This window comes from Apis laboriosa, unplaced genomic scaffold (assembly GCF_014066325.1).
Source record: "Apis laboriosa isolate Shangri-la unplaced genomic scaffold, ASM1406632v1 scaffold19_cov150, whole genome shotgun sequence".
Lineage (NCBI taxonomy): Eukaryota > Metazoa > Arthropoda > Insecta > Hymenoptera > Apidae > Apis > Apis laboriosa.
In genome coordinates, this window is record NW_025222278.1 from 1099943 (window position 1) to 1126440 (window position 26498).

Consider the following 26498-nt stretch of genomic DNA (forward strand, 5'->3'; position numbering starts at 1 on the left):
CGTGCGCAGCCAGGGCAGCAGAGGCTGATTTATGACTTTTACCTAAGGACGAGTGTGTCCTTCGGGACAGGGGGTATGGCAAAACAAGAAACACGAGCGAGGGTAATAATAGTTTCTTGCAGTTGCACGGCAGTGAACACGGAGAAAGGGTAATCCCGGTGTCACCATAAATTCCAATGATAATAATTACCGCGTCTCTTTACCCCTCTTTTCTCTGCCAACCCTTACGAGCTTACCCTCCGACGCAACCATTGTATAATTTTTGCCTGCGCGAGCCGATGTGTCTCGAAAGAGATATTCGTCCTCTTTGCGATCGTTGCGCCACGACGATGCTTCTGCTGGAGCAAATGATCGATGTAGAGAAAAATAAATGGTTCGAATATTGGAATATTTGACGCGGATGAGGAGATGGAATGGATTCTATTAAAGTGTGATAAGGATAGATTCGATTTGAACTTTGGTACAGACTTGTGAAGTGAACTGAAAGTGATTTAAAGGAAGCTAGGGAATTATAATACGCATAATTTCTAGGAAATTTTAATATTTTTGTCATCACTCTCCTCGAAACATCCAAACTTCTGAATGAAGAAAGTTTTACGAAGTAAATTTCACATTTTCTAATTCTTAATTGTTTCAGAAATTCAATACAAATTGTTAACATATTTGAGGTTAAGTTACGTTAATATATTTGAGGTTAAGTTAAGATGATAGGTTAACGTCTTTACAACTATTTCAAAAATGGAAAATCTAAGTTAATTCTTATGTTGATATGTAGAATAAAATATTTTGAAGCAAATTGTCATTTGAAACATTGTCATTGTCATTGCTGTTATTTCGAATTTCGTTATCTCAGAAGTTCTATCTATCTTATAGAATTTCTCAAAGAACTTTCAGATCGTTTAATTAAGAACAGACTCAAAGGACAAAGGTATTAATATAAAATCATCTAGATCTAAAAATGCTCTCTAGCTGAAATACTCGAAGAAGGGATTAAACGAGGTCGAGAGGGATTGATACCATTTATACTTTACTTTTAACGAGCGTCGTCCGTGTAACGAATAGAAATTTTATTAAAAAACTGAGTGACGAACGAAGGGTCAACAGTTTTAGTTGGGCAAACAAGTAAATTCGAGCGATTTATTTATTGTTACAAAAGTTTCCGTACAAATAGCGGCCATATTTACTCGAGCGGAGTTCCAGAAAACAAACGTGGGCCTCTGTGCGTTTCACGCTCGTCGATGAAAGCCAATTTAAATCGATGCAAACTAATTTGCAAAGAAAACTTTGTACCGTGTCGATCGATCGATACCTCTTGTTTACGAAAACGAGCAAAATGACAAAATGAAAAAAAGAAAGAAAGAAAGAAAGAAAGAAAGAGGGGAAGGAAACGAACGAATAAACGAACGAATTTCAACAAGCCCGGAAGATTTCCTCGCGATTATTTTACGACCAATGGTTCCACCTATGGATACCTAACGGTTAAATCGGCGCAGCAAATCAATTCGTTCCGGTGGAAACGTAAATTACGTTTCGAAGGGACGAAACGTTCTAATTCGGTCAGGCCTCTCTGATCTGCACCGTGGCTCGTGGTACCGGTGGTAAATGGAGTTAGTTTCCGGAATACCTGGATGCTTCACGCACTAACGAGTTCCTGATGTTCCACGTGCCGCAATCTCGGACCACAGCTTCGTTAGACGGAGATAAAGCGTTGCACCAGCCGAGTGCAACGATCGTCTGGAAATTGCATCTAAGTGCCACTTCTGAGTCCGTCAGAAATTGTGCCGCCTTGTTAATTCACGAGCGGAAATATATTGGCGAATGTGTGTCGAATTCTTGAGATAAAGGGCCAACCAGTTGGGAAACGTATTTCCGTATTAATAACAGATTCGAATACTCGAGATTGAATACGGTAATTATCGCGTTATAGATGAATTAATTAATATTTTAAATATTAAAATTGCAAAAAAAAAAAAATATTCGCAAAATAATTTTAACGAAATCTAGGAAATATTTGTGATTATTTGAATTTTTGTAAGCAATTTTAAAATTAGCCTCTACAATTTACGGAATAAAAAAATTTATCCGCGAGTATTTTTCGCGGGATTTATGAATTTCTGATTTCTTTACGATTAATATAATACGTTCAATTCATATTGAAAGCAATTCGTTAAATAATAATTTCCAATTGACATAACAGTTCTAACGGATGAAACAATTTGCAAGTAAAATATAACCCTGCCAAGAAAGGTTAAGCAAACCCAGGTTGAAAACAAAGAGTAGCATGTAGAACAGTACATAGTGCGTAGAACAACAACGTTATTCATTAATATATTCCAGCAGCATTGTCTGCAACGTAACATGTCGTAACCTCGAATGAATACATATTGGGTGAATTTATAAATTAATAAAGCTCCGTTGCTGCACTTTACAAATTGCCGTAAAATATGCACGTACAATCTGTTCGATCGATCGATCAATATGTATTATATAATATATTGATCAAAATATAATTCATTAATTAAATTAATTAAATTAATCAACGAAGATGGGGGGCGAGGAACGAAGAAAATTTTCATTCCCTTAATATTGTTCAATCCTCATTGAAAGGAGAGTGGATGAAGGATAATCGGAGAACATTTCAACAGGTTTTCTTTTGCTAAGATTGTTCGATGAACTCGTTGAATGGCGCACGGTGGGTATCATTGTTCGGCGAAGAATACCCTACGTACGTTTCTGAATGTGCTATTACCTCAGTACATGGAGATTAGAGGCTATTGTCTTGGTCTAATAGCTCCATGTTGGCATAATTAATAATACATCACCCGTGCAAGGGTGTGCGAGGTGACTGTCAGTAATATTCCACGGTGCATCGGTTGCCCCGGCAAACTGCATTACCTGATTAAACTAAAGATCGAAGTACGAGTCCCGTAACAACGTACGTTAGCTGTACGAATATACGTCGTTCAGCCACGCGACGCGAATTTTACATATACAATACCGTGCCCTCCTCAGATAGAATGGCTAGGAAGAATAATAAAATTAAATGATTCGTCTTACTTTTCAAAAATTTTCCATTTTTATTTTATTTCAATTGGGAAAATTTATTTATATTTCGCTTTATATCGCGAGATATTTTTTTTTCTTTTCATCAATTTATAAATTCGTTCCCCCCTCTCCCTCGTTTCTTCATTTACATTGATAAAAAGTTTATCGTATCTCTATATTTCTATCGATATATTCGATATATATATATATATATATAATTTTCTCAAAATTATTAAAGCAAACAAGCCGACAAATTCGCGCATTCGTGTCGCGTTCGAAATTTGACAAAAGCCAGCCGACCAAATAAATTTCGCAGGGGATACAAAGTTGCAGCGGCCTCCTTACTTCACAGGGGCTCACACTCTACGTGTATCCGTGAAACCGTGTCGCGTTTAGGGGATCCACCGTGTATATACGTGTCTCTGTGTCCACAACGAAACCATCAGAAACTCGGTCAAGGAGCATCGAGGAAAACACTCGGTTACGCTCGCGTTGTGAAACGAGTTTGAGTAGGAGAGAAGTGGGTACTTTAGACTCGTTTAGGTTCCTCCACGTTGCTCCCTTTCTCGTAATATTCTCCTCCTCCCCCGCCCCCCCTCTCCCGAATATCCACAACAGAGTCGCAACGGCAGCGTTTTCGCGCAACCACCCGTTCTTCATTTTTCGGCCTTGATCGCCCGCTTCGTTTAATTTTCGTCGGGGTATCCTTCCACGATGGAACAATTTTTTTTCGAATCCTTCTAGGGGAATAAAATCGGAACGCGTTTATCGCGCGATAATAAAGCTTTCGGGCGATAAATGTAGCGTGAATTAATAGAGACAAATGGTGGATTCCTTTTTTTTTTACGTCGTGACGTAGGAATCTTCTAGGTGAAAAATGGTAGATGGATAGATATAGGTTAGATCAAGGATATATATATATATATACTTGGATTTGCTTGTTTTTTTTTTTATATTTTATTGAGTTTCTTTTGAACCTGTCGTTGATGAGTTTTTCTTATTTGAGAGTATTTTAATTTGCAGCATACTTCTTATCGAGATTGTAATAAAAATTCGATGTGAAAATTAATAATTATTTAATCCGGCAAATTATACATTAAAAATTTGAAATGTAAAACAGAAAGAAATTTGTCTTTCCTTTAATTTTTTAAAGTTTAAGATAGAATAAAGAATTCTTATATCTATATATAATTATGAGTCAACTGTATAATTCTTAATTGAAGAAATATGCGAAATTTTGAAATGTTAAACAGAAAGTAATTTGTCTTTCCTTTAATTTTTTAAAATTTAAGATAGAATAAAGAATTCTTATATCTATATATAATTATGAGTCAATTGCATTCTTAATTGAAGAAATACGAAATTTTGATATAGAATAATTTTCAAATTTCATTCATAATTGATGTGAAAATTAATAATACATATTTAATCCGGCAAATTATACATTAAAAATTTGAAAAATGTAAAACAGAAAGAAATTTGTCTTTCCTTTAATTTTTTAAAGTTTAAAGTAGAAATAAAAATTCTTATATCTATATATAATTATGAGTTAATTGCATAATTCTTAATTGAAGAAATACGCGAAATTTTGAAATGTGAAACAGAAAGAAATTTGTCTTTCTTTTCATTTTTTAAAGTTTAAGATAGAATAAAGAATTCTTATATCTATATATAATTATGAGTCAATTGTATAATTCTTAATTGAAGAAATATGCGAAATTTTGAAATGTTAAACAGAAAGTAATTTGTCTTTCCTTTAATTTTTTAAAATTTAAGATAGAATAAAGAATTCTTATATCTATATATAATTATGAGTCAATTGCATTCTTAATTGAAGAAATACGAAATTTTGATATAGAATAATTTTCAAATTTCATTCATAATTGATGTGAAAATTAATAATAATTTAATCCGGTAAATTATACATTAAAAATTTGAAACGTGAAACAGAAAGAAATTTGTCTTTCCTTTAATTTTTTAAAGTTTAAAGTAGAAATAAAAATTCTTATATCTATATATGATTATGAGTCAATTGTATAATTCTTAATTGAAGAAATACGCGAAATTTTGAAATGTGAAACAGAAAGTAATTTGTCTTTCCTTTAATTTTTTAAAGTTTAAGGTAGAAATAAAAATTCTTATATCTATATATAATTATGAGTCAATTGCATTCTTAATTGAAGAAACACAATCCTTTTGATATAGAATAATTTTCAAATTTCATTCATAATTTATGTGAAAATTAATAATACGTATTTAATCCGGCAAATTATACATTAAAAATTTGAAATGTAAAACAGAAAGAAATTTGTCTTTCCTTTAATTTTTTAAAGTTTAGAATAAAAAATTCTTATATCTATATATAAAATTATGAGTCAATTCTTAATTGAAGAAATTTCCTCATAATTAAAAAAAATACAATCTTAATAGAACATCACGATATAACGAAATTACCGTTCGAAGGATAAATATTCGAAGAAGATGTCGAATTAATCGTACGCAGATCTCAGATTCGTCCGCATCACCTCTCCAACAAAGCAACACGTCGTGAAACGGATCGAGGAACGGTATTATTTTCCAAACGGAAGAATAGGTAGGATGTCATGCACGTTACAATTGGACCGAGTAATTATCTGGTTCCGTTCGTGTGCCAGCGAGGAGCAAGGGTGTACGCGAGGTTGGGGTGTTAACGAACCGGACAATGAGTAGTCACGGTTCGTTAGATACTCAACAACCAAATAATTAGCAAGTGCATTTCGGATCCCCCGCGCGACTGGATTTTGGACATTGCGTCGCTCCTTTGTCAAATTCCGTTTAACGTAACGATTCTTCGCGTTTCTTTGTCCCGTCGCGCTTTCGATATTACGTATTTCACGGCAACGTGAATATATAGTTTTCAAAAACTGTTTTCAAAACGAAGCTATCGACTATTATTGCATCGATGAACAAAAGCATCGACAACCACGTAATATCCATATACAATGGATACATCTTCTTCGAATATTTATCCTTCGAACGGTAATTTCGTTACATCGTGATGTTCTATTAAGATTGTATTTTTTTTAATTATGAGGAAATTTCTTCAATTAAGAATTGACTCATAATTTTATATATAGATATAAGAATTTTTTATTCTAAACTTTAAAAAATTAAAGGAAAGACAAATTTCTTTCTGTTTCACATTTCAAATTTTTAATGTATAATGGAAATACGAAACGAGGGAAGAATACCTCTTTGCAACAATTTTTTCTTCTTTTTTTAAAAATGTTCCATCTTGATCTTCGCCTTTTTTTTTTTTTTTTTTTAGAAATTAAGGTATTATTAATTCGTAACAATTGGAAGAACGAATGCATCTTAGTGTATAATCTAGCGATTGTTTAAATATTTCAAAGTGTTTTTAAATAGGAGATAAAATTCTTGAACCTGCTCGATTCGAACTTTCTGCGAATCCCTAATGAACGATTCAGATACGTAAACTCGTAATCCGTCATATCTGTCCCTATTGCTAATTAAAATCTCTTGTATCTCCTCGTCGAAACTAAAATTGGTTAATCCGATTTCCAGTGAAATTCCTCTGGAAAGTCTAATGAAAATCTGACCGGGGCATTTGCGAAACGCTTGTTTCGCCCACAGGGTACACCACGGGTAACCCCCGTAGAGAATCCACGCGATACAGAATTGGAAAGTGTGTTGTTTATGAAACTATCTCTATTCACCAAAGTAGTTCCAAAGTTTTGGAAAATTTCATATCACGCCATGTCTGAGATATATTATACCCCGCGCAACAACGGATTACTTCCTTGTTTGTTTCGTGATTCATCGCTCGATTACAAGAGTACGATGTTTGATTTCATTGGTAAACGTATATTTTTAGAGAGAAATTGTTTACTATCCTTTGAACGATATTTAAATAATACAGGCACGTTTTCGATGCAAGTAAAATAAATTTATAAAATTTATAAAACGATTTATCGATTTATCTTATCAATTATTTCTAACAATTTTTTCTTCTTTTTTTTAAAAGAAATGAAGATTAAATGGTTAAAGATTAAATGAAGATAAAATTACAACACATTTAACATCTTGATCTTTTTTTTCTTTTTAGAAATTAAGTTTCGTAACAATTGGAAGAACGAATGTATCTTAGTGTATAATATAGCAATTGATTAAATATTTCAAAATGTTTTTAAATAGGAGATAAAATTCTTTAACCTGCTCGATTCGAACTTTCTGCGAATCCTTAATGAATTCAGTACATAAAGTACGTAAATTATATCGAATAAATGATACGAAATGTGCAATTTGTTAAAAATTAAACTGAGCTGTTACTATTATTATTATTATATCCAAGAATATTATTATCCTGGCATTTTATATTTCTCGAGCAATTTTCTTCGAGATATATTTAAATACCCGACATCTCTATTTTCCGTGTTTAATTTCACCCGAACGAGCGAGCCATCTTGAACAAGAAAATTCCGGGTCACTCCGTGAACTGAATTCCTAAACTACATCGCAAAAATGAAATATACCATGCAAATGAATCTGCATTACGGTGAAACGTTTTTCTTCAAGAGAGCGTTCAAAAGGGGAAGTTTCGAAACTTCGTTTGCCCGGGAAAGGTTATAAAGAGTTTAAAATGGCCGGTATTAAACAAAATGCTGACGCGTTGAGAAAGTGACGTACTACTATCCTGAAGGCAGGGAACGTTCAAGGATGAGGAGGGAGATATCAAGTGTGGGTTTATGCAAGACAAGCGTTTCGCTGCATAATTTCAGTCTTAAAGTGCACTTTATTAAAATAATAACTCCGTAGAACGGAGTTACGTGATTCGTGAATAGAAACCATTTGAAAGATTACATTTATCATTGAAAAAGATCCATCCATTTATTGCTTCGAACGAGACTTATAAAAAAAAATATATGTATATATATATATATATATTTACTTATATTTATATTATTTATATCTTATAATATAACTTATTAATTATTGTTTATTAGATATACATAATTGTATCACATCCATTTCAATACTAATCTTACTTCATTCTCTTTGGTATAAAAATAAATATGTTTTTTGAAAACATCTGAAAAAGAAATAGAACGAATAGATTTAGATTCGCCAAAAAAAACTTTTTAACCTTTTTTAATTTCCTCGAAAATTATTCACCATTTTTCGAAAAGAGATTCTTAATTTTCGAACGAAATTATCTTATATAAAAAAAAAGAAATTTACCTTTGGTCTTTACATTCTCCAATCCCCCCCTCTCAAAAAATTCTCAAAATATCTTAAATTTGTCAAAATCGATGGCTGCCAGGAAATCTCTGTGCGCTTGAGTGGCCATCGGCACCGTGATCCCCGTGTCCAACTTAATATTTAACTGTTGCTCCATACTGAAGGAAAAATTCGACAGATTCTCCTTATTGCTACCCTCGCGTTTGCACCTCCTATCCCTTCTCTGCCGCGCGGAGGGGATGACACTTTTAACCGTTCTCTCCGCCAATTCCCTTTGACCGTTATTATTATTATTGTTCTGTTCTCGCAAAGGTATCTCGAATTCGCGCACGCTCGATCTGAACCGGTGCAATATAAGCTTCTTCGCGGGCAACTCGAGCGAGAAGGACGAAACAGTGGAGTCGGAAACTTTCGTCCGTTTCACGTTCTCTTCCTCGTTCGTGGACACGGTCTTTTCGATGTTTTGCTCGGACGAGATCTCGATCTTCACCGTTTCACTCGCCTCGCCCTTCTCGGGCATCGCTCTGTCGATCGCGCTCGAGGCGGTGGACAAACGCCCCAACCATCGGGACTTCAATCGTGGATCGGTGATGAAACTTATCAAAGGTATGTTCTCTATATCGAACTCTCTGCAACTCACCGAATACTCGTAGCTTACTTTCGTTCTCAACTCCTCTACGTGATCGTTCTTACGGATACTGTTCGACGATCTCAATCTCATGTTGTACGATTTCCCCATTATTTGCCTCGGCCACTTGGAACAGTGTTGATCGGCCGGCAACGCGTCGTTGTTCACGATTTTGTACTTGGTCCTCGATGTGATCGCGTGAGTTCGCGACTCTGGATGGCACAGCTCGCAGTGGACGTAATAGTCTCCTTTCGTGAAGAAAGTCTCGCCTGTAAGTAGGGGATTTCAATCAATTTCTTCACCGTTAATATATATATGTTGAACAGAAATATTAATATTAATTATATTATATATAATATATTTATATTTAATAAAAGAGTTAATATTAAATTAGTAAGTTAATAGAAAATTTAGATTTCTATAATATATTTTCAAGATATATACTTGTTCAAGTTCATTAACTTTAAAATTTAGAGTATTTATTTATAGGAATTTCAAATTAGATTATCTCATATTTTTCTTGAATAAAATATTAAGAAGAAATATAAAAAATAGGTTGTTGTAAAAATTATGTTAATATTTGTAAATGGATATTCAATTAATTGTTTTCCTAATCATGTTAATATAATAAAGTTATTAAAAAAAAATCAATAATAAATTTTATTTAATAGATTAAATTTATTGTTTATTAAATTATTTTTATAAAGAATAGTAATATATAAAATTAAAATTGATATTACTAATCCAATTACTCCTCCTAATTTATTTGGAATTGCTCGTAAAATTGAATATGCAAATAAAAAATATCATTCAGGTTTAATGTGAGTTGGAGTATTTATAGGATTTGCAATTTTGAAGTTATCCGGATCACCTAAATAATATGGATATTGAAGGTTAATTAATATAAAAATTAATAAAATTAGATAAAATCCTAATAAATCTTTAATTGAAAAGTATGGATGAAATGTAATTTTATAATTGTTATAATTTGATCCTAAAGGGTTTGAAGATCCTGTTAAATGAAGGGCAAATAAGTGTAAAATAATTATAAATAAAATGATTAATGGAAGAATAAAATGTAAAATGTGTATCGTTCGATCTTGCGTTGTTATAAGTTGTAATCTCGTGCAGTTGTAAATTCCTCGTTTTTGAATAATAGATTAAATTGGAGTAATTATTTAATTAGCAAGATATATTTGTAATTTTAATCCTGGTCAATATATATATACATATATATATATATATATATACATATACGTATGTATATTTAAAGTTGCAGCAGGAAGTGAAGGATTTTATTTCTTTTTCGAACGAAGAATCGTTATCTGGCACGAAGGTAATTTATAATTTATGGAAATTGAATAGAGTGACTCGAAACAAACCGTGATATGTCTTTAAAATTTTTTTGAAAAAGAAAATTCTCGTACAACCTGCATCGTTTCGATTCATTATTCAAACTGCCATTATTTAAAAATATTTAAATTTAAAATAAAGGTGGGATAAACTTAAAATAATATGGACTCAATGTACGTTTTAATATATAATTTTTTTCAAAATATTTTTATAGAAATGTAAGAAATACTTTACATCGAAGTGAATCGGTTCTATCTATTTTTCTAAATATCTTCACCAACGATGGATCAAAATAATCCCGACTTGTGTCGTATCCACATTGATTATTTTCTCAAAGAGAATTTTTTTTCGAAAAAGAAGAACAACTACTATTGATATGTTTTAAAAAAAATAATATTTTTGGAGTCCGATATCCGATTAAATTTATATTCCGATCGAAGAAATTCGAATCGATTTAAAATTAAAAGTCAACAAAGGAGCAGATGAACGAATTCCTACCCCTAAACACTATCTGTAGGCGAAATAAATTCGCGTATCGACTCTTTGTCGTGCCAACTTTTGTGCAGTGCATCGTTGTGTGAGGTCGTAGGTGATAATAAAGGCCCGCCACCAATACGGCCAAAACCAGAAATCGTGAAAACGTAATTGAAACCAGGAGATTCGGATTGTTATTAGAGAGTGCTCCAGAAATATAAGGGTGGCGCGTTTATCTGACAAACAACAAAGAACGCGTGGCAATATGGTGTCTTCGGATCGAGGATCGAGGATAGGTTCGGTTTATTTAGAGCGTAGCGAGATAATAAGAACCGATCTTGGAAATAAGAGACGAAGATTGTGTATATTAAACGATCCCTTCTCTCGACTTTCCACCGAGCTTTCGTCTGCTCGATACTTTTGCTATTTTACGCGTGCACAATGTATTCTCTAGTATTTACAAGATTATATAGAGTGTTGAGCCATAGCGATATCACCAATGGTATAATATTTAGTGACACTTATAATAGAAGTCATTTTGAGATTAAGAAAATTTGATAAGAGGAGAGGTAAATAAATTTTTTAATCCAGTTAATAAATTATGAGGAATTCAGAACAGGTGACTGATTTAAACTTTTGACATTATTGAAGATAATGATGATAATGAAAATAATGAAGATAAGATGATTAATTATAAATTGAGAATTATATTATAGCATAATCGAATTAATGAAAAATTACTCGTCTCGGATATTTTAAAAGTCAAACTCAAGATCAATTTTTATGAAATCAATCTGTTTTCAACAACAATTCTTTTGAAACAATTCTTAGTAATTAGAATATCACTTCTAATATAGGTGACAGAATGAGATGAATAATTTTGACAAGTGTATAATTACCGCAACAAATGTTTAATTTTTGCCTCAAATGAATCCTTTCGTTGTGCCTTTGCACGTTGTATTGTCGAGGGCTTTCGTATTTGCAACCACTGCAAGTGTACATCGTCTTCTCTTTTTTGTTACGTCCTTTTCGTGTCGAGACAACATCTCTGTTTTGATAACTGGAATTTCATATTAATTGTCATCAGAAAATCCGAAGAATTTCGCAATGATGAGAGAAAAGAATTGATTCGTCAATTTGAGTAAAAGTTATTTTAAAAGAAATTTATTGTAAATCACGGAGGATAGGATTTTTTGAAATTTACAAATACAATTTTTTGAAGTTCACACGATACGATAAATAGGTGATAGAAAAAAAAGAAAATAGGAAAATTGTCATAGAAAATTCCAGAACGTGTAACATAATTTCACGAAACGACACAAAAGATAAAGGAAAATAGATCGAATTTTCGAGTAAAATAAAAGAGAAATAAGACAATTATTTCCTTCGTTTCCATTATAAATTAATGGAAAAACGCTACAAATAAATTGTACTATAATGACATTTTGCAATAAGCTGAGGAATTTAACAAAAATTAAAGAAAACCAGAAAAAGTGTCACGAAAGACACTTCGAAAACTTCGCATCAATAACACTTTCATCGTGCAAGAAAATACAAATAAATAGCAAACACTAGATCCGAGAGTTTATTTAAAATCAAAAAAAAAGGAAAATAATTTTCTTCGTTGACACGATCGATTTTCAACACGTGCATCGATGTTGTTACAAGTCCTGGAAACTTTCGAGCAAAAATCCGTTAGAACGTCATCGACTCCATTACCACGTGACAAAGAACCGGTACCACGTACGCAGTCAATTATCGATTAATCGTACAAAAAACAATACGAAACACTAAAAAAAACCACCACGATATAATTTGCACGCGCGTAATCACATCGTATGATCGAATGACAATGAAAAAATTCGAAATATACTCAAATTGAAACGATCGAGCGAACAACACTGAACATTTTATCGAAATATGTTTAACAAAAGGACGATAATAATAATTAATAAAATGAGAATTCTCACATGTCGATCTCTTTGCTGATTCTCATTATTTATAATGGAAAATAAATAAAATAAGGAGAAATCGCGAGTATTTGTTGCCTTGTTTGACACTCGAAACTTTAACGATGCTTTCGGGACACTTACCAATGACGAACTGAAGCGGCGCTAGGAAACTTCAAAGGGAAGGATCATTTGTCAGTATCGATGCCGAACGCTCGGTCAAAAGGCGGTATCCTCTAATCCATCCGTCCCCTTTGTGTTCATCGCACTTTGTTTTGACTTCGACCAATATAAATTATCGCGAGTCTTTTCTTTAACAACGTGTCTTCGTTCGAAAAATTAAGGAATAACAAATGGGGATCTGACGATCTACCGGAATTTTTTATTTAATCTGTCTCTTCATTTTTATCATCGATTATCTTTTCGATTTCGAGGTTAATTTAATAAATATGGAGTAATTGGAGTTGAATTATCGATCGTAAGAGATCAATTATTCAAACAAAAAATTAATTCTCAATTTTTCAATTTTCAACGAGCGAGTTTCTCCTCTTGGAGTTTGCCTCTTGCATGGATTAATCCATACAATATAACCTGAAATGGAGTTTTTCGGAATTTTAGTTACAATTTTAATTTTAATTTTAATTTTCTTCTTTTTATTAAAATTTAATGATATCTTTTATTCATGAAAATTTCTATGAATTTTTTACACCCATGGAAATAAAGAGCAGACGTGTTAAAAATTGTATTAAAAAAAAGTCTTCGTGTATAAAAAGATTAAAGAAGATTACGATATATTTAACTTAGAGAATGGATATTAACCCCTTAGGGCCAAATTTTTTAAACGATGACAGCAAAATTCTCATAGAAACACATCTTCTCGCGATGTTTTTATAAAAAAAAAAAAGAAAGAAAGAAAGAAAGAAAAAGATATAACCTGTTAAAAATTCAGGTTTATTTCCCCTTCCCTCCCAAAAAATAATTAATCACTCATTATTAATTAAATTACTATATTGCAGGTACGTAACTTTGACGGGATTAAGCGTAGAAAAATTTTCCAAATTTTCCCCGTATGAAATAAGAAAGCGAAATAAGCAAATTTGCTTACACAAGGAAACGGCAGAGCGGCAAGTTTCTATTTGCATTTCGATAACATTGAATGTTCGATGTATCGGCAATGTACATTCCCGAAACACTTTCAGTGTCGTTCGGTCAGGAGACGCTATGCATTTTAAGCGGTAACCTATCGGCCAAGAAGCTTTACAGAGCGAATTTCGATAGGGCAGCGCGACGTTCGAATAATAATCAGCGTTAATTGCAGACGTGCACAATGGCCCCCAGTCTATGCACCGCGCTTACGAACGTCTTAAAAGTCTATTCCCTTACGAATCGTAAACGAATTCAATTTAATTTTATCGCTCTTTAAATATGTAGCTCTCGTTAACGATTTAGAACGTCATCAAGAATGATTGAAATAAAAGAAGGAAAAAGTTGAACCATCTTTTTGAAATGATTTTAACTTCAAATTATTTCGCAGGATATATTTTATTTTTTTCGATATATATATGAATAATTCATTTAGAAAAATTAAAAAATCTTGTACAGATTGATCCAGTGTGGAAATTTTACATTTAGATTTAAGATAGATTAATATTAGATTCACTTGTATCTATAAATATGATATAAATTACATGTATACGTGAATGGAAATTATTATAACAGAGATAATATAAATTTGAATATAGAAAGTATTGCAAAAGTTATTGCAAAACTTTTGGAAACTTTTGGATCTTCCATTCAATGTAAATTGTTTTAAAAATTGTTCGATAAATCGAAGGAATAAGAATCCTGTGTCTAAGAAAATAGTATTTCGCGTGTTTGCTATTACTCCAATACAAAATTCTTGGAAATAGAATCAAAGATTCCCACACTTCTAGTATGTTAAATCAGCACTGTGAACGCCGCAAATTTTCTCAATTAGAGTGCAATGAGACAGGATCCCATAAAATAACTACTGGTCGAACAAGACCGAGTTTCACTGTTGGATGTATCTGGACGATTATATCGCGGTTGGTGCATCGTGGGTTGTAACTAAGCTCCTCGTAAAAAGTGAACTGCCCGATCTTGAGAGAAATACTTCTGGCCAAGAGAATCCTGCAACCGGCCACTGAACCCACGACCTCGAGAGTCAAATACTCCACGAAGATGCGATACGAGTCGCGAAGATGTATCCACCTCGTAAAAACTGGACCCCGAGCTAGCTTTCCTAGGTACACAACGTACACTTGCGTGGCGACTTAGAATTGCGCAAGTCTTGTGAAATATACGCCGTTGTTGGCGATCTTGTTCTTGATCGATGCTGGACACTGCCTTGAACAATCATTTTCCACAGTTTAAATTTATTTTCTTAAAGTTTAGTGGAGTTTGCTGGTGCTCTCGCTTTTTAATTTGAATTAGAACAGAAAATTGATGAATAATATCACTAAAAGAGTTAGGAAAATTAGGAAAAAGAAAAGAAAAATATTGAATTAAAGATATTTGAATTAATATTGTTAATAGGATTAGTAGGATAGAATTTGTTTTCACAATTTTATAACAATGTGAATGATTGAAAAATGAAAGAATTAGTGCAGAAAATTAATGAATAATATCATTAAGTGTTAGGAAAAAAAGATATTGAATTGAAGATATTTGAATTAATATTATTAATAGGATTAGTAAGATAGAATTTGTTTTTACAAATTTATGACAATGTGAATGATTAAATAATTGAAAGAATTAGTGAGAAAAAGAGATGAATAATATCACTAAGTACTAGGAAAAAAAAAATTGAATTGAAGATATTTGAATTAATATTGTTAATAGAATTAGTAGGATAGAATTTGTTTTCACAATTTTATAATAATGTGAATGATTGAATAATTGAAAGAATTAGTGAGAAAAAGAGATGAATAATATCACTAAGTACTAGGAAAAAAAAAATTGAATTGAAGATATTTGAATTAATATTGTTAATAGAATTAGTAGGATAGAATTTGTTTTAACAATGAGAATGATTGAAAGAATTAGTGGAGAAAAAGAGATGAATAATATCACTAAGTATTAGGAAAAAAATATATTAAATTGAAAATATTTAAATTAATATTGTATTGTATAATAGGATTAGTAGTATAGAATTTGTTTTTATAATTTTATGACAATGTGAAATGATTGAAAAATGAAAGAATTAGCGTAGAAAATTGATGAATAATATCACTAAGTGTTAGGACAAAAAGATATTGAATTGAAGATATTTGAATTAATATTGTTAATAGGATTAGTAGAATAGAATTTGTTTTAACAATTTTATGACAATGTGAATGATTGAAAAATAAAAGAATTAAATTGAAAAAATTTCTAGAAATATCTCCTATCGATTTTAGAGACTTTTTTCCCCGAATCGATGTAACACAATTATGTCGAGATCTTTCCACATAGCGTTTATCAAGTAGCTAAGGAGAAACGTCTGATTTCCCAAGTGAGTTTACAATATCTGGAAACAAGTACAGATGTACATACGCTTTGCAGAATTTACTTGGTTCACTAGGAATTCGATATCATTGTTGCATATTTATTTATTCCCAGTTTCCGCTTGTTTCACGCTTCCTTATCACTGTATAACTCAAATCTTTATCGAATTGTTATCGTCTGTTGTGATATTTCGCGTATAATTTCATTTCGAAATTATTATCCACTAATTTAAATCTCCAAATTTCTCATTTGAAAAAATTATAAATCTGGATATTTCTTAGATTCTTTTTTAGCGTTGTCAAATATTTCTAATTAATTATTATTTAAATGTTACAGTAAATACGATTCAAAGAGAAATTTTATACAAAAATTAATCTAATTTTTTAAACGAGAAGAGTAATTAAATTATGTAAAAGTACTGGAAATACAGAAACGTTAGGAAAAGCTTATAATTTTTAACAAAAGAATATTAAGTGATAAAGTTGTAACTTATAATATAATAAAACGTAATGATATTCCTCGGCTATATTTTAGAGTTAAAACCGCCTCGTATCTCTTAGGAATATATCCTCCACAACTTTGAGAGTTGTTTCAGACCCTTGGGATTCCCGTACAAAAACCTTTTACTGCTTTTCGAAAGATCCCTGCATACAAAATCGTTACATAAGTTATTAATTATTCTGTTCGATCGTGAAACATTTATAATTCACAGATCAAATAAATATTTCATTATAAATTCTTCAGGGAATCAAGAGAGTGAAAAGAGCAACGATTTCGTAAGAAACTTTTGAATTTTGAGTCCTATATACATCTCACGAGTATCATTGTATCTTTTATTTAAAAAAAGGAAAAAAGGTATTTACAACAAACATCTCCATACTTTCTCGTTAAAAATTAAAATATATATATATATCAATAGCTTTAATACCATTCAACAGATCAAGATTTTCAATTCTTCGTATATCTCCTCATCTTAACTTTTATTCTTCTCTCTCTTCTTTTAAAAAATAAAATATACACAAGTGCTACATCTTCGATGTTAAAAAATAATTCACCAAAACATTCATCTTCGATGTTAAAAAATAATTCACCAAAACATTCATTCTCTTTTTTCTTCTGCGCCCATAAATAAATCCCAAGATCTTGATAAACGTCTCAGTTACAAGACACGATTCCAAAAAAAAAAAAGAAGGAAAAGAGCGGCATCTCCCAAGTTTATTTCATCAAGGCCAAGTTGAAAAGAAGGGATATTAATTCGGCTACGTAGAATCGTTCATTTTCCACGAGAGAGTGGAGATTTTTCGAGAGTGGACGCGTCGCGGCGAGGGTAGGAAAGAATTATTATGCGAAAAGTTCGTGCCCCTCGTTTCTTCCCTGATGGACGATTAAAACTTGCGGCGTCGAATTTACAAATTCCTTGGGGGTGTTCGCGGTGGCGGGGGGCATTAGTTCGCCTCGGCTGGCCACCTTAACCGAGCCCTACCATTACCGACCTCGAATTAGAATTTAAATCTGCGGAACGGCTCGCTCGTAATGGCTCGATTTCTTTCGTCACGGTTACGCGGTTTGCTAACCGCCCCGGGACACTCGACAGCTCGTCTTCCTCTTATTCTTCCTCTCCTCTCTTTTTTTTTCTATCCCAAGCCCGTCACATGATACGAGCGTGTGACTGTTGGATAACCATGTATTTAACGAATCTGCGACATGATATTGATTACGCGACAATACGAACGAAACGTGTATTCATTTCAATTTAATTTTCATCGCTAACAATCTTTTTATATGCTTTATTACTAATTTTGCTTAGTAGGGGAGATTGAATTTTTGCAAGAAATAGATAATTTAATGGTGAGATTATTGAATTTCTTTTGAATCGAAATTGATTAAATTTATTTTCATTATTATGTTATAGACAAAGAATTGTATAACAAAATTTTTATAACGAATAAAGCTTGCAAACAGTTATTGAATTAAGCATAGAATAACAAAGTGTAATAATAATAAAAATTATTATGAAAAAAATAAATTCATATTATATTTTTTGTTCTTTTTTTATATTTGTAATTATTTGCATACAAAATATCTCGTAAATACAGGCAACATCGCGTAACTGATATCGAATCGCGAGATGTCTCACGATGCGAAAGGCTTAAACCGAACGCTTTCAATTCGATGAGAATCGCGTTAATATTGGCCGATGGAGGACACGAGGCGTTAATATTTCGGAAGCTCTTCCGGTGCCACGTACGAACATGTACATATTTAAGCGGCTTATAGTTCAACCGGTTTTCGCGATGGTAATTGGTTTATCGGCAAGATTAATAGCAACCATGCCAGTGCAGGATGAGCTTCTGGCCGAAGGAACAAGGTCAGGCATTACATAATTCTATTCATTTTGTATGCACGTTAGAGAGATACGAATTATCAGCGAAATTTTGATGATTAAGTCTGATCTGTTCGACATAATAGACGTAGATTAAGAATTAAAGACAGGAAGAGGAGATTGAAATATTCGTATCTTTTCATTTTTCTATTCTATGATATTAGAGTTTGATTTAATGTTATAGAATTTTAAATCGTGATTAAAATGTTAATTCTATCCCGTAGAAGATTAATTTTTCATAATCTTTCGTGAACGCTGTTTATTGTATTATTTTTGTTAAAGAAAAGTATGAATTTAAGAAAAGATGATAATAGAATTATCGGACGAAACGAGCCGAAAATAGATGAATAAATAATTACGTTTGATATCGATACAAATCCATTCGTCGTATTAAAATTTTATTTACCGAATAAATTTAATAATACATTGCGCTATGAAAATGTATTTTCGTATTCTAAAGAGTTATTAACCGAATCACCAATATAATCAGAATATTATTCAATTTATTGAACAAATTAAGTATTAATCCGATAAAATATGCTTGATATTGATACATTATATAAGCATTATTTGCATATTTTACCTCGTATTATATTATACTTGGAGTAAAATAATTATTATTTCACGTCACTCGTTCAAAAAATAAATTAAAAACAAATTAAGAGTTGCAAAGTAAAAAATTATGTTTTTACTTTATCGCTCCAAATTATACAAAACTAAATATTTCTCCAATATAAAATACTTTTCGAACTACGCTTTCAATATCATCGTTTCTGTTTCCAGATCATCCAGAATGCCTCCCATCTTCATCAATCATGGAAACCGGACGTAACATATAAAATCAAAACTTTAATTCGCGTACAAATTCATTCGGCGCGGGTATAATGAGCGGGCGCATGCGCGTCGAGTGTTTCGGTGGCGCTCGCGAGGGTTCGTGATCAGTCGGCGGCGCCGCGTCGCGGGGTGGGGATACGCCGGTCGAAGGGATAGATAGCGTAGTCGCGGTCCGATGGACGAGCCGCGTGGAGGGACGAGAGAGGGTGCGGAGTCCGCGTGTCGTTGACAGCAGCGGCGGCTAGCAAGCCTCGCTTAAGCGTCGCTCGACAGTCGAAGCCGGTCTCTCGGCGTGCGAGTATCGAGAGTATCGCGAAAGGGTTCGTTCGAGTTCCGTTTTCACTCGGCGACGCGAGCTTGTCACCTGTCAACCTTCGCTCGTCGCGAAAGAAAGTTCGAAGTCGACCGAGACTTAACCTCTGCGTTTAAATCGAGTTTCCTTATCGTGTGTGTCGCGCTAAAGAACCATCGAGTTCTCGATCCCTCGTTGTGCGTTCGTTCGTGTCGTGCCTGTTCGCCAACCACGTTTCCGCTCGCGTGTGTCCAGTGTGCAGAAGTGTATGGATGCCACGGCGGAAGCAACGCAGTCGAGATTGCAGGGACGTTCCTCCTGGCCGGTTAACTCTTAGGTAAGTCGATTCACCTCTTTATACCCGCGTATTGCGACGTCTCTGGCCACTAGCGTATCGAAACGATCATTCGAATTCCCGCCTTGCGAAGCGTCGTGTGCTTATGCGAACCATTCGGACTCGTATTAGTCGACTCCATTTTATGAATTCTAACTTTTTTATCGGAATATACAAAATGAGTGTTTAATTCTTTTATTACGATTGATCAGTTCTGGCTTCTGTATAATGATATAACCTTAACTTGAAAAAACCGAGCACGTTCCCTCATTTCCGCGAATTATAGATAAATAGAAATAGGACCACCTATTTGTTTACATCTCGTGATGATATCGCGTAATCGATAGTGAAATACACGTATCGTAACGACGCGCAACACAATATCCACTATTCAAGGTTATGGTTTAATCGACTGAATTGAAGTTTCCTCCGAAATTAGATATGCACGCTTCTCGTTTTCATTTGATTAAAAGTACACGATTGAAGTCTGTACGAACTAACCTTCGTTAATACCGAATAACCCAGTTACACCACTCCAATAAGAAGACATAGTACACGCGACCTACATTAAGGGATGTACATCTAAAGGTTGACGTGCGCTTGTCCGCATTATGCATCGAGATTCTTTTGAATTCTCACTTGGAATAGAGTACGAAGTAGTAGCCAGGATAAAAATCGATTTACGATATTTTTTCGCTTTGATACCTGAGCCGCTTTGATACCCCCATAGTGTGTGTACTATCCGTGTGTATCTCGTTATTTCTGATCCTAAAGTAAACGAATTAGATATCTCCTTTCTTTCTGGATCAATAAAAAGAGAAACGAAATAATTTAAGTAAACTTGACAAAGATTTCCTTTTACATAATTACTTAAAAAAAAAAGAATTCTATTTCCGAATTAAAATCTCTTCAAGTCTTAATTGCAAAAAAATTAAAAAAATACGAAAATTTTCGAATTATTTATAAAACTTTGAAGCCACCTTACTCGAGTTAAATTTTCGTTAAATAGATCGTTTCACCCTAAATTTCAATTTCGATCGCGGACATGAAAATGTTGTCCGGGTGTCTGATAATAAACGGCGGGGCATCGTCCGAACAGTCGTTGATTACACGATCTCTCGTTTCCGGTAACGAGCATTCGTGGCCAGCGGTTGCCTCTCCCATTGATATTCGCCAGATTCGTTTAGCATTTTAAATGGAACATCGATCGACTCGTTTCGCAAAATTTTCAACTCTCGTTCGTAATCTCTGACTCGCTAATAGCGAGGGTTTCGATCGAAGGGGATTAAAACGAAGCTTGAGCTCCACGTCCTCCGGGATAATCGTGATTTTCTGGTCGCTTTGTGACGCGTCCATTGAACGTCCACCGTTCTCTCACTCCTCTCTCCCTCTGTTGATATAACGTTACTCCGTCGCGTTAGCCCGTGTTATTTGCACGACGATTTGAATTCATTTCGCGTCAAGTCGCAAACGTGATCAGAAAGCGTATAAGACGCGTGTGTTACGTTCGTGTCTCTGGGAATTGGCGGATCCGTGTTTGCACAGTTGTTTCTTTTTCCATACCGATTCTCCTCCGCTTTGCCGGCCTTCGATAGCTTGCGGTTTCGATATGTATTTCGTGTTTGTCCAAGTTTTTTTAAGATTCGAAATTTATCCTCGAATTACGAATAAGTGCACTTTGCATGCGAGCTTAATCATCACTGCGGATATGAAGTATGGAGGAGGTATAATGAAAGTAAAGGGTGGAGCAATTTTTTTTTTCTTTTGCAAAATTAATTAAATTATTAGAAGAATTCTTAGAATTTTTTTATCGCGAATGACAATCGAAGGGTTACGAAACGTTTACGGAATATAATTGTAATTTTAATCGAGGAGTGGCGGATACGGTTTATTTTCACCCCTTCGTGCGAATAAAACGAAAAAATCGGGTTTCGTATTCTATTTAAAGCGCCCCTCCTAATATCAATTAAATTCGAGCGACCTTGCAGTCATACGTTTATTGGAGTGACAGTGGCCTTCGAACCAGGGTGCGCTTGGTTTACTTGAACCGTGTTGATCGATCACGGTTTATTGCCTTTTAACGCTCGTTCATTCGTCGGAGTTTATCAAGTTGTAAAATAACAATGATTCATCTTTTCGCTTCATAATTAAATTTTATCTAATTTAATATTTAATTCCATTTCAATTTGATTTTTGCGCCGCTATTTTAATAAAATCGTATTTACTTAAAATTAATAAATTCGTTTATCATTAACATTGATTTTTAACACTAAAGTAAAAATCCAGAAATTAACGTTAAATAACGTTCATTACATTACATACGTCATTATCGTATCACAATGCAATGTGCATCTCACACACACACACACATAATGAGTCTAAACATCGTGGATAAAAAAATCGAATAATGAAATATTCGGATAACAGAATGCTCGTACAACTCGGATAACGAGAGTTCACGTAATGAAAGTTTCGCGGTATAAAACTTTACCTACCTTCGATTAAACGTTAATCCACTGATAGCAACGATGCCAGAAGGCAAAGACTTGGAATTACATTTTCCATTAGTGGTTGCTCCATTTCAATGGGAAATTATGAACGAACAGTCCATACTACAGATCGTAGTCGCGATTACGAGTGGTGCACGTGAAATTCGTACCAGTGCGTACACCGGTGATGTTCGTGCGCATATTGTTATCAATATTGCAGCCCCCTCGATTCTTGCGCCCTGCAATTAGGGTACATCGCCTGTTAACCGACTTTACTTCTCATCGTAGCGTGCATCGATATCGTGATTACGCGACAATCGCGTTTCATTACTTTTTCCCTTTTCTTTTTTTTTTACTTTTTGCGCTCTGTAGATAAGATAAAACACGTAGAACGTTTCGATTTTATTTTTAAATTATCAGTCCTATTAAGAATATTTTTCTTTTGGAACGTAGGAATATCTTTTTTTATAGGATTATTATTAGTAGAAATTATTATTATTAGAAATTATTATTATTAGAATTATTATTATTATTATTATTATTATTATTATTATTATTATTATTATTAGAATTGTGATATCTGTGATATCAGAATTTTATATTTTTTAAAAAGTTATTTTTTTTGATATTTTTCTTAAAAAGTAGCTTTGGAAATGATATTAAACCTGGTAATCCTCGATTCTTCTTTTTTCTCCGATCGTAACGTTGGAAAATAGAACTGAATAATCGTCTATAAATCGATTGGGAGAAAAATTACAATTTTATAAAATTTTGATAACGCGAACGTTTGACGGATTTAAATCTTGTGTAAATTCATAAAATTTCACTCGACCTGTTAAACCAAGACTTCACATTTGAAGTGAATACGTGGCCAAAGTGATTAATACATTTCTAATCTAATCTCCACTTGTCCTGCAGTTCGTTTGTTTTTGAAACGTATAAATACATATTCAATGTTCAGTTTTTTTTTTTATTTTATCCCATTTATCATTCGATTATTCTATTATTCATTATTGTCATCCATTCGAGTATCGCACAATTACGGTAATTTTTCAGTGGAAAAATACATACAACTCGTTTTAATGACGAGATAAGATTGATTTTCTAACTCTGATATTTCATCAAAGATTGCAACAACGCGAATTGTCACAGATTGCTTTTACTCCATTTAAATGATGGCATATTAATTTGTGATTGATGTTTCTCTTATTCGCGCCAAGATAATAAATCGATAAATACGCAATTGAATAATTGCTGCAAATTATGCATCGTCGTGTTACACCAATTCTACGATGTTCGTAAGAAATTTCTATCATTTTTTTTTAGCTCGAACTTTTTCAATTCATAGATGTATAATCGGATAAATATTTTCGTCGATATTGCTAATTCTTCCTTTCTACGATTAAATCATATTTATCTTTCGTCGATGCGATTGCATCAAGCTTCTTTTGATATCGATAAAGATGAGCAAATATTTTTTTTTCTTTTTTTTTTTTATCGATATTCTCTTAATCGCAAAATTTTATATCGACAGATTGTGTTTGCACAAGCGAAGCGACATTTTTCAGGCTTGGGATTTTAGCAACAAGTGTTTCGCGATTGTGCAATCTGCGGTCCTTGATCAATAAATCACGCACCATTGTGCGTGTTCAATTTTGAAACGCGATTATTCTATAGTATTGGAACAGATATGGTTACAAAAATACATTATATATTTTCGGATAATGGAACAAAAATATTAGAAAACGAATTGTTTTCCACGAAGATATCGCAATTGAAAAATCCTTCGAAAATATAATAATTTATAGAAATATAATAATATAAATATAATAATATAATAATAAATAATAATATAATAATATAAATATAACAATAAGTAATTTTCCTTCGAAAAATATTCTTCTCCACGGATAGATTTTATACTTTCTTTTTCCACGATATCTTTAAAATATCGCAATAATTTCCATTCATTTCCAGCATACAATTCTTCGTACAATTCTTCATGTATCTCCGGGATCTCTTATTCCATTTTCGAAACATCATTCAAAGAAAAAAAAAAAAAAAAAAAAAAAAAGAAGAAAAAGAAAAACAATTTTCGAAGATTTCTTCGAATTCGAAACACGTGCGCGTTATAGAATTTCCGACACTCGAGACACTCGGCTACGTGTTCATGACCTACGAACGCTCATAGAGAATGTCTACATCCTGTATAAACGACTATGGAGGAACAAGAAAGAAGTTATTTTATATACCCCGTTGACTGTTTGGAATGCTGTCGGCGTTCTTGCCGCATTAATGACGAGCAGACGTAACGTGCATCATTGCGCCACTTATTTCTTATCTGACAGAGCACGGTTGGACAGCGATAAATCTTTCCACCGGTTTATCGGCCGTTTCACCGAACAACTGTCGTTCAATATATATCGAGAACCAGACGCCCGGACAACGGCGTGCAGATCTCTTTCCGAGCCCTTTTCACAAACATCGGAAATCAAGATCGGCGAAATTGTTCGTAGTATGTTCGTTTCGTTTTGCATGGCAGAGGAGAGAATTTTAAATTCAAATCGGAAAGGATCACTCGAATCCATCGAACGTGCGATTTTTTCCCTCCCTTGTTTCTCTATTGTATACTATGTCGTGTAGTATATATATATATATATAGTATATATACCATATATAGTATATATAGTATATATATATAGTATGTATAGTATATATAGTATATATATATAGTATGTATAGTATATATAGTATATATATATAGTATATATATATATAGTATATATAATATATAATATATATGTAAAATACCGTAAAATGGTGGAATAACATTTGTTTCGACAAGATTTCCCTGTGAAAATCAATTTTCGAGATTATACGCGAAGAAAAGAATGATTATCGCATACGTGGAATATTTATCTTTTATTCGTTCTTTATTACAATTACAAAAATAAAGGAAGGAAAAAATACCGATTTTCATTTCCAATTAATTTTCCAACGGAAAAAAATATTTCCATGTTGTTCCGTCCCGCGTAAAATATTCCGCGTAAGGGGTTATTTCTCGAAGAAACGCGGGCACAAAGCGAAAGAGGAAATCGGCTTTTTCTCACGAATTATCGCCCGATGATTATACGTTGATTAAATGGTTTGGCTTGCGGATACGAGCGCGTTCTCGTTTGATACGTGGAATTACTCCACCCGCCTCTTTTTTTCTTCTTCTTTTTTTTTTTTTTTTTATTTTAATCTCTTGCATAGGAGGGTCGAGGGTTTTATCGATAGGCGGGATGTTTTAATTGACGGCGCGTATATTTTTCGATGAATATACAATTTAAATACGGCTACGATTTTATCGGATACAACGCGCCGACTATAGTGATTCCTTCTGGCTCGGTGAAAATTTTTCACCACCGTTGCACGGAGAAACAAACGTTGCGTTATCGAACAAATAAAAAAAAAAAAGAAAAAAGAAAAAAAGGAAACAAAAGAGTAAATATATATGTGTATATATATATATATATATATCGGATGTTCGATTCTTGATAAAAAAATAACACGGTCGAATAATTTCCATCCGACCGCCAGTGGCCGGCATGCGTTTCGTTCCTTTGGCCGCATCGAAATGGGTCGCGCGAACGTTTAATTAATTCAAGTGGACTCGGCTTGTGTTCACCCGGGTTAAAAGAATCGCGAATATCGTTGAAAGCCGTACGCGTTTACCACGTTTGATAGACGCGTCACGGACACGTTTATCGAATTATTTTTAAACCAAGCTCACCGCCTGTTGATAGATCGAACGATTATGGTTTAATTCTTGCCTCGATATTTATTAATCGTGTTGATTCTTGATTGTTCTTGACTTGTTTCATCACGACGCGCGGATTTATCGCGATCTTTGCTTGATCCGGGCGCGTAAGGGTTCCAGGGAAAGATGAACTTGACGATATTTTTCTTCCGCTCGAAAAAGGGAAATTT

The 26498-nt window shown here is 33.3% G+C and overlaps 2 protein-coding genes across 5 annotated transcripts in view; one reads left to right on the forward strand and one right to left on the reverse strand.

Annotated features, from left to right (window-relative positions):
* Positions 1–8079: 8079 nt before the first annotated feature.
* Positions 8080–26498, reverse strand: part of LOC122712118 — a 53760-nt gene continuing 35341 nt past the window's right edge. The window contains exons 2-5 of the mRNA XM_043931494.1: positions 14822–15054; positions 11638–11798; positions 8284–9180; positions 8080–8134 (exon numbers count right to left, since the gene is read on the reverse strand). Of these exons, the coding sequence (XP_043787429.1) occupies positions 8327–9180; positions 11638–11798; positions 14822–15054 (1248 nt within the window). The 3' untranslated portion in view covers positions 8080–8134; positions 8284–8326. The remainder of the gene's footprint in view (positions 8135–8283; positions 9181–11637; positions 11799–14821; positions 15055–26498) is intronic.
* The window catches only part of LOC122712191 (putative polypeptide N-acetylgalactosaminyltransferase 9), a 302022-nt gene continuing 295136 nt past the window's right edge, over positions 19613–26498 (forward strand). For 3 of the 4 annotated variants that reach the window (XM_043931624.1, XM_043931623.1, XM_043931627.1), the window contains exon 1: positions 19614–20040. The gene's annotated coding sequence lies outside the window, so the exon portion shown is untranslated. Of the gene's footprint in view, positions 20041–26498 lie in introns of all 4 variants that reach the window. The other variant, XM_043931628.1, reaches the window with a different exon arrangement.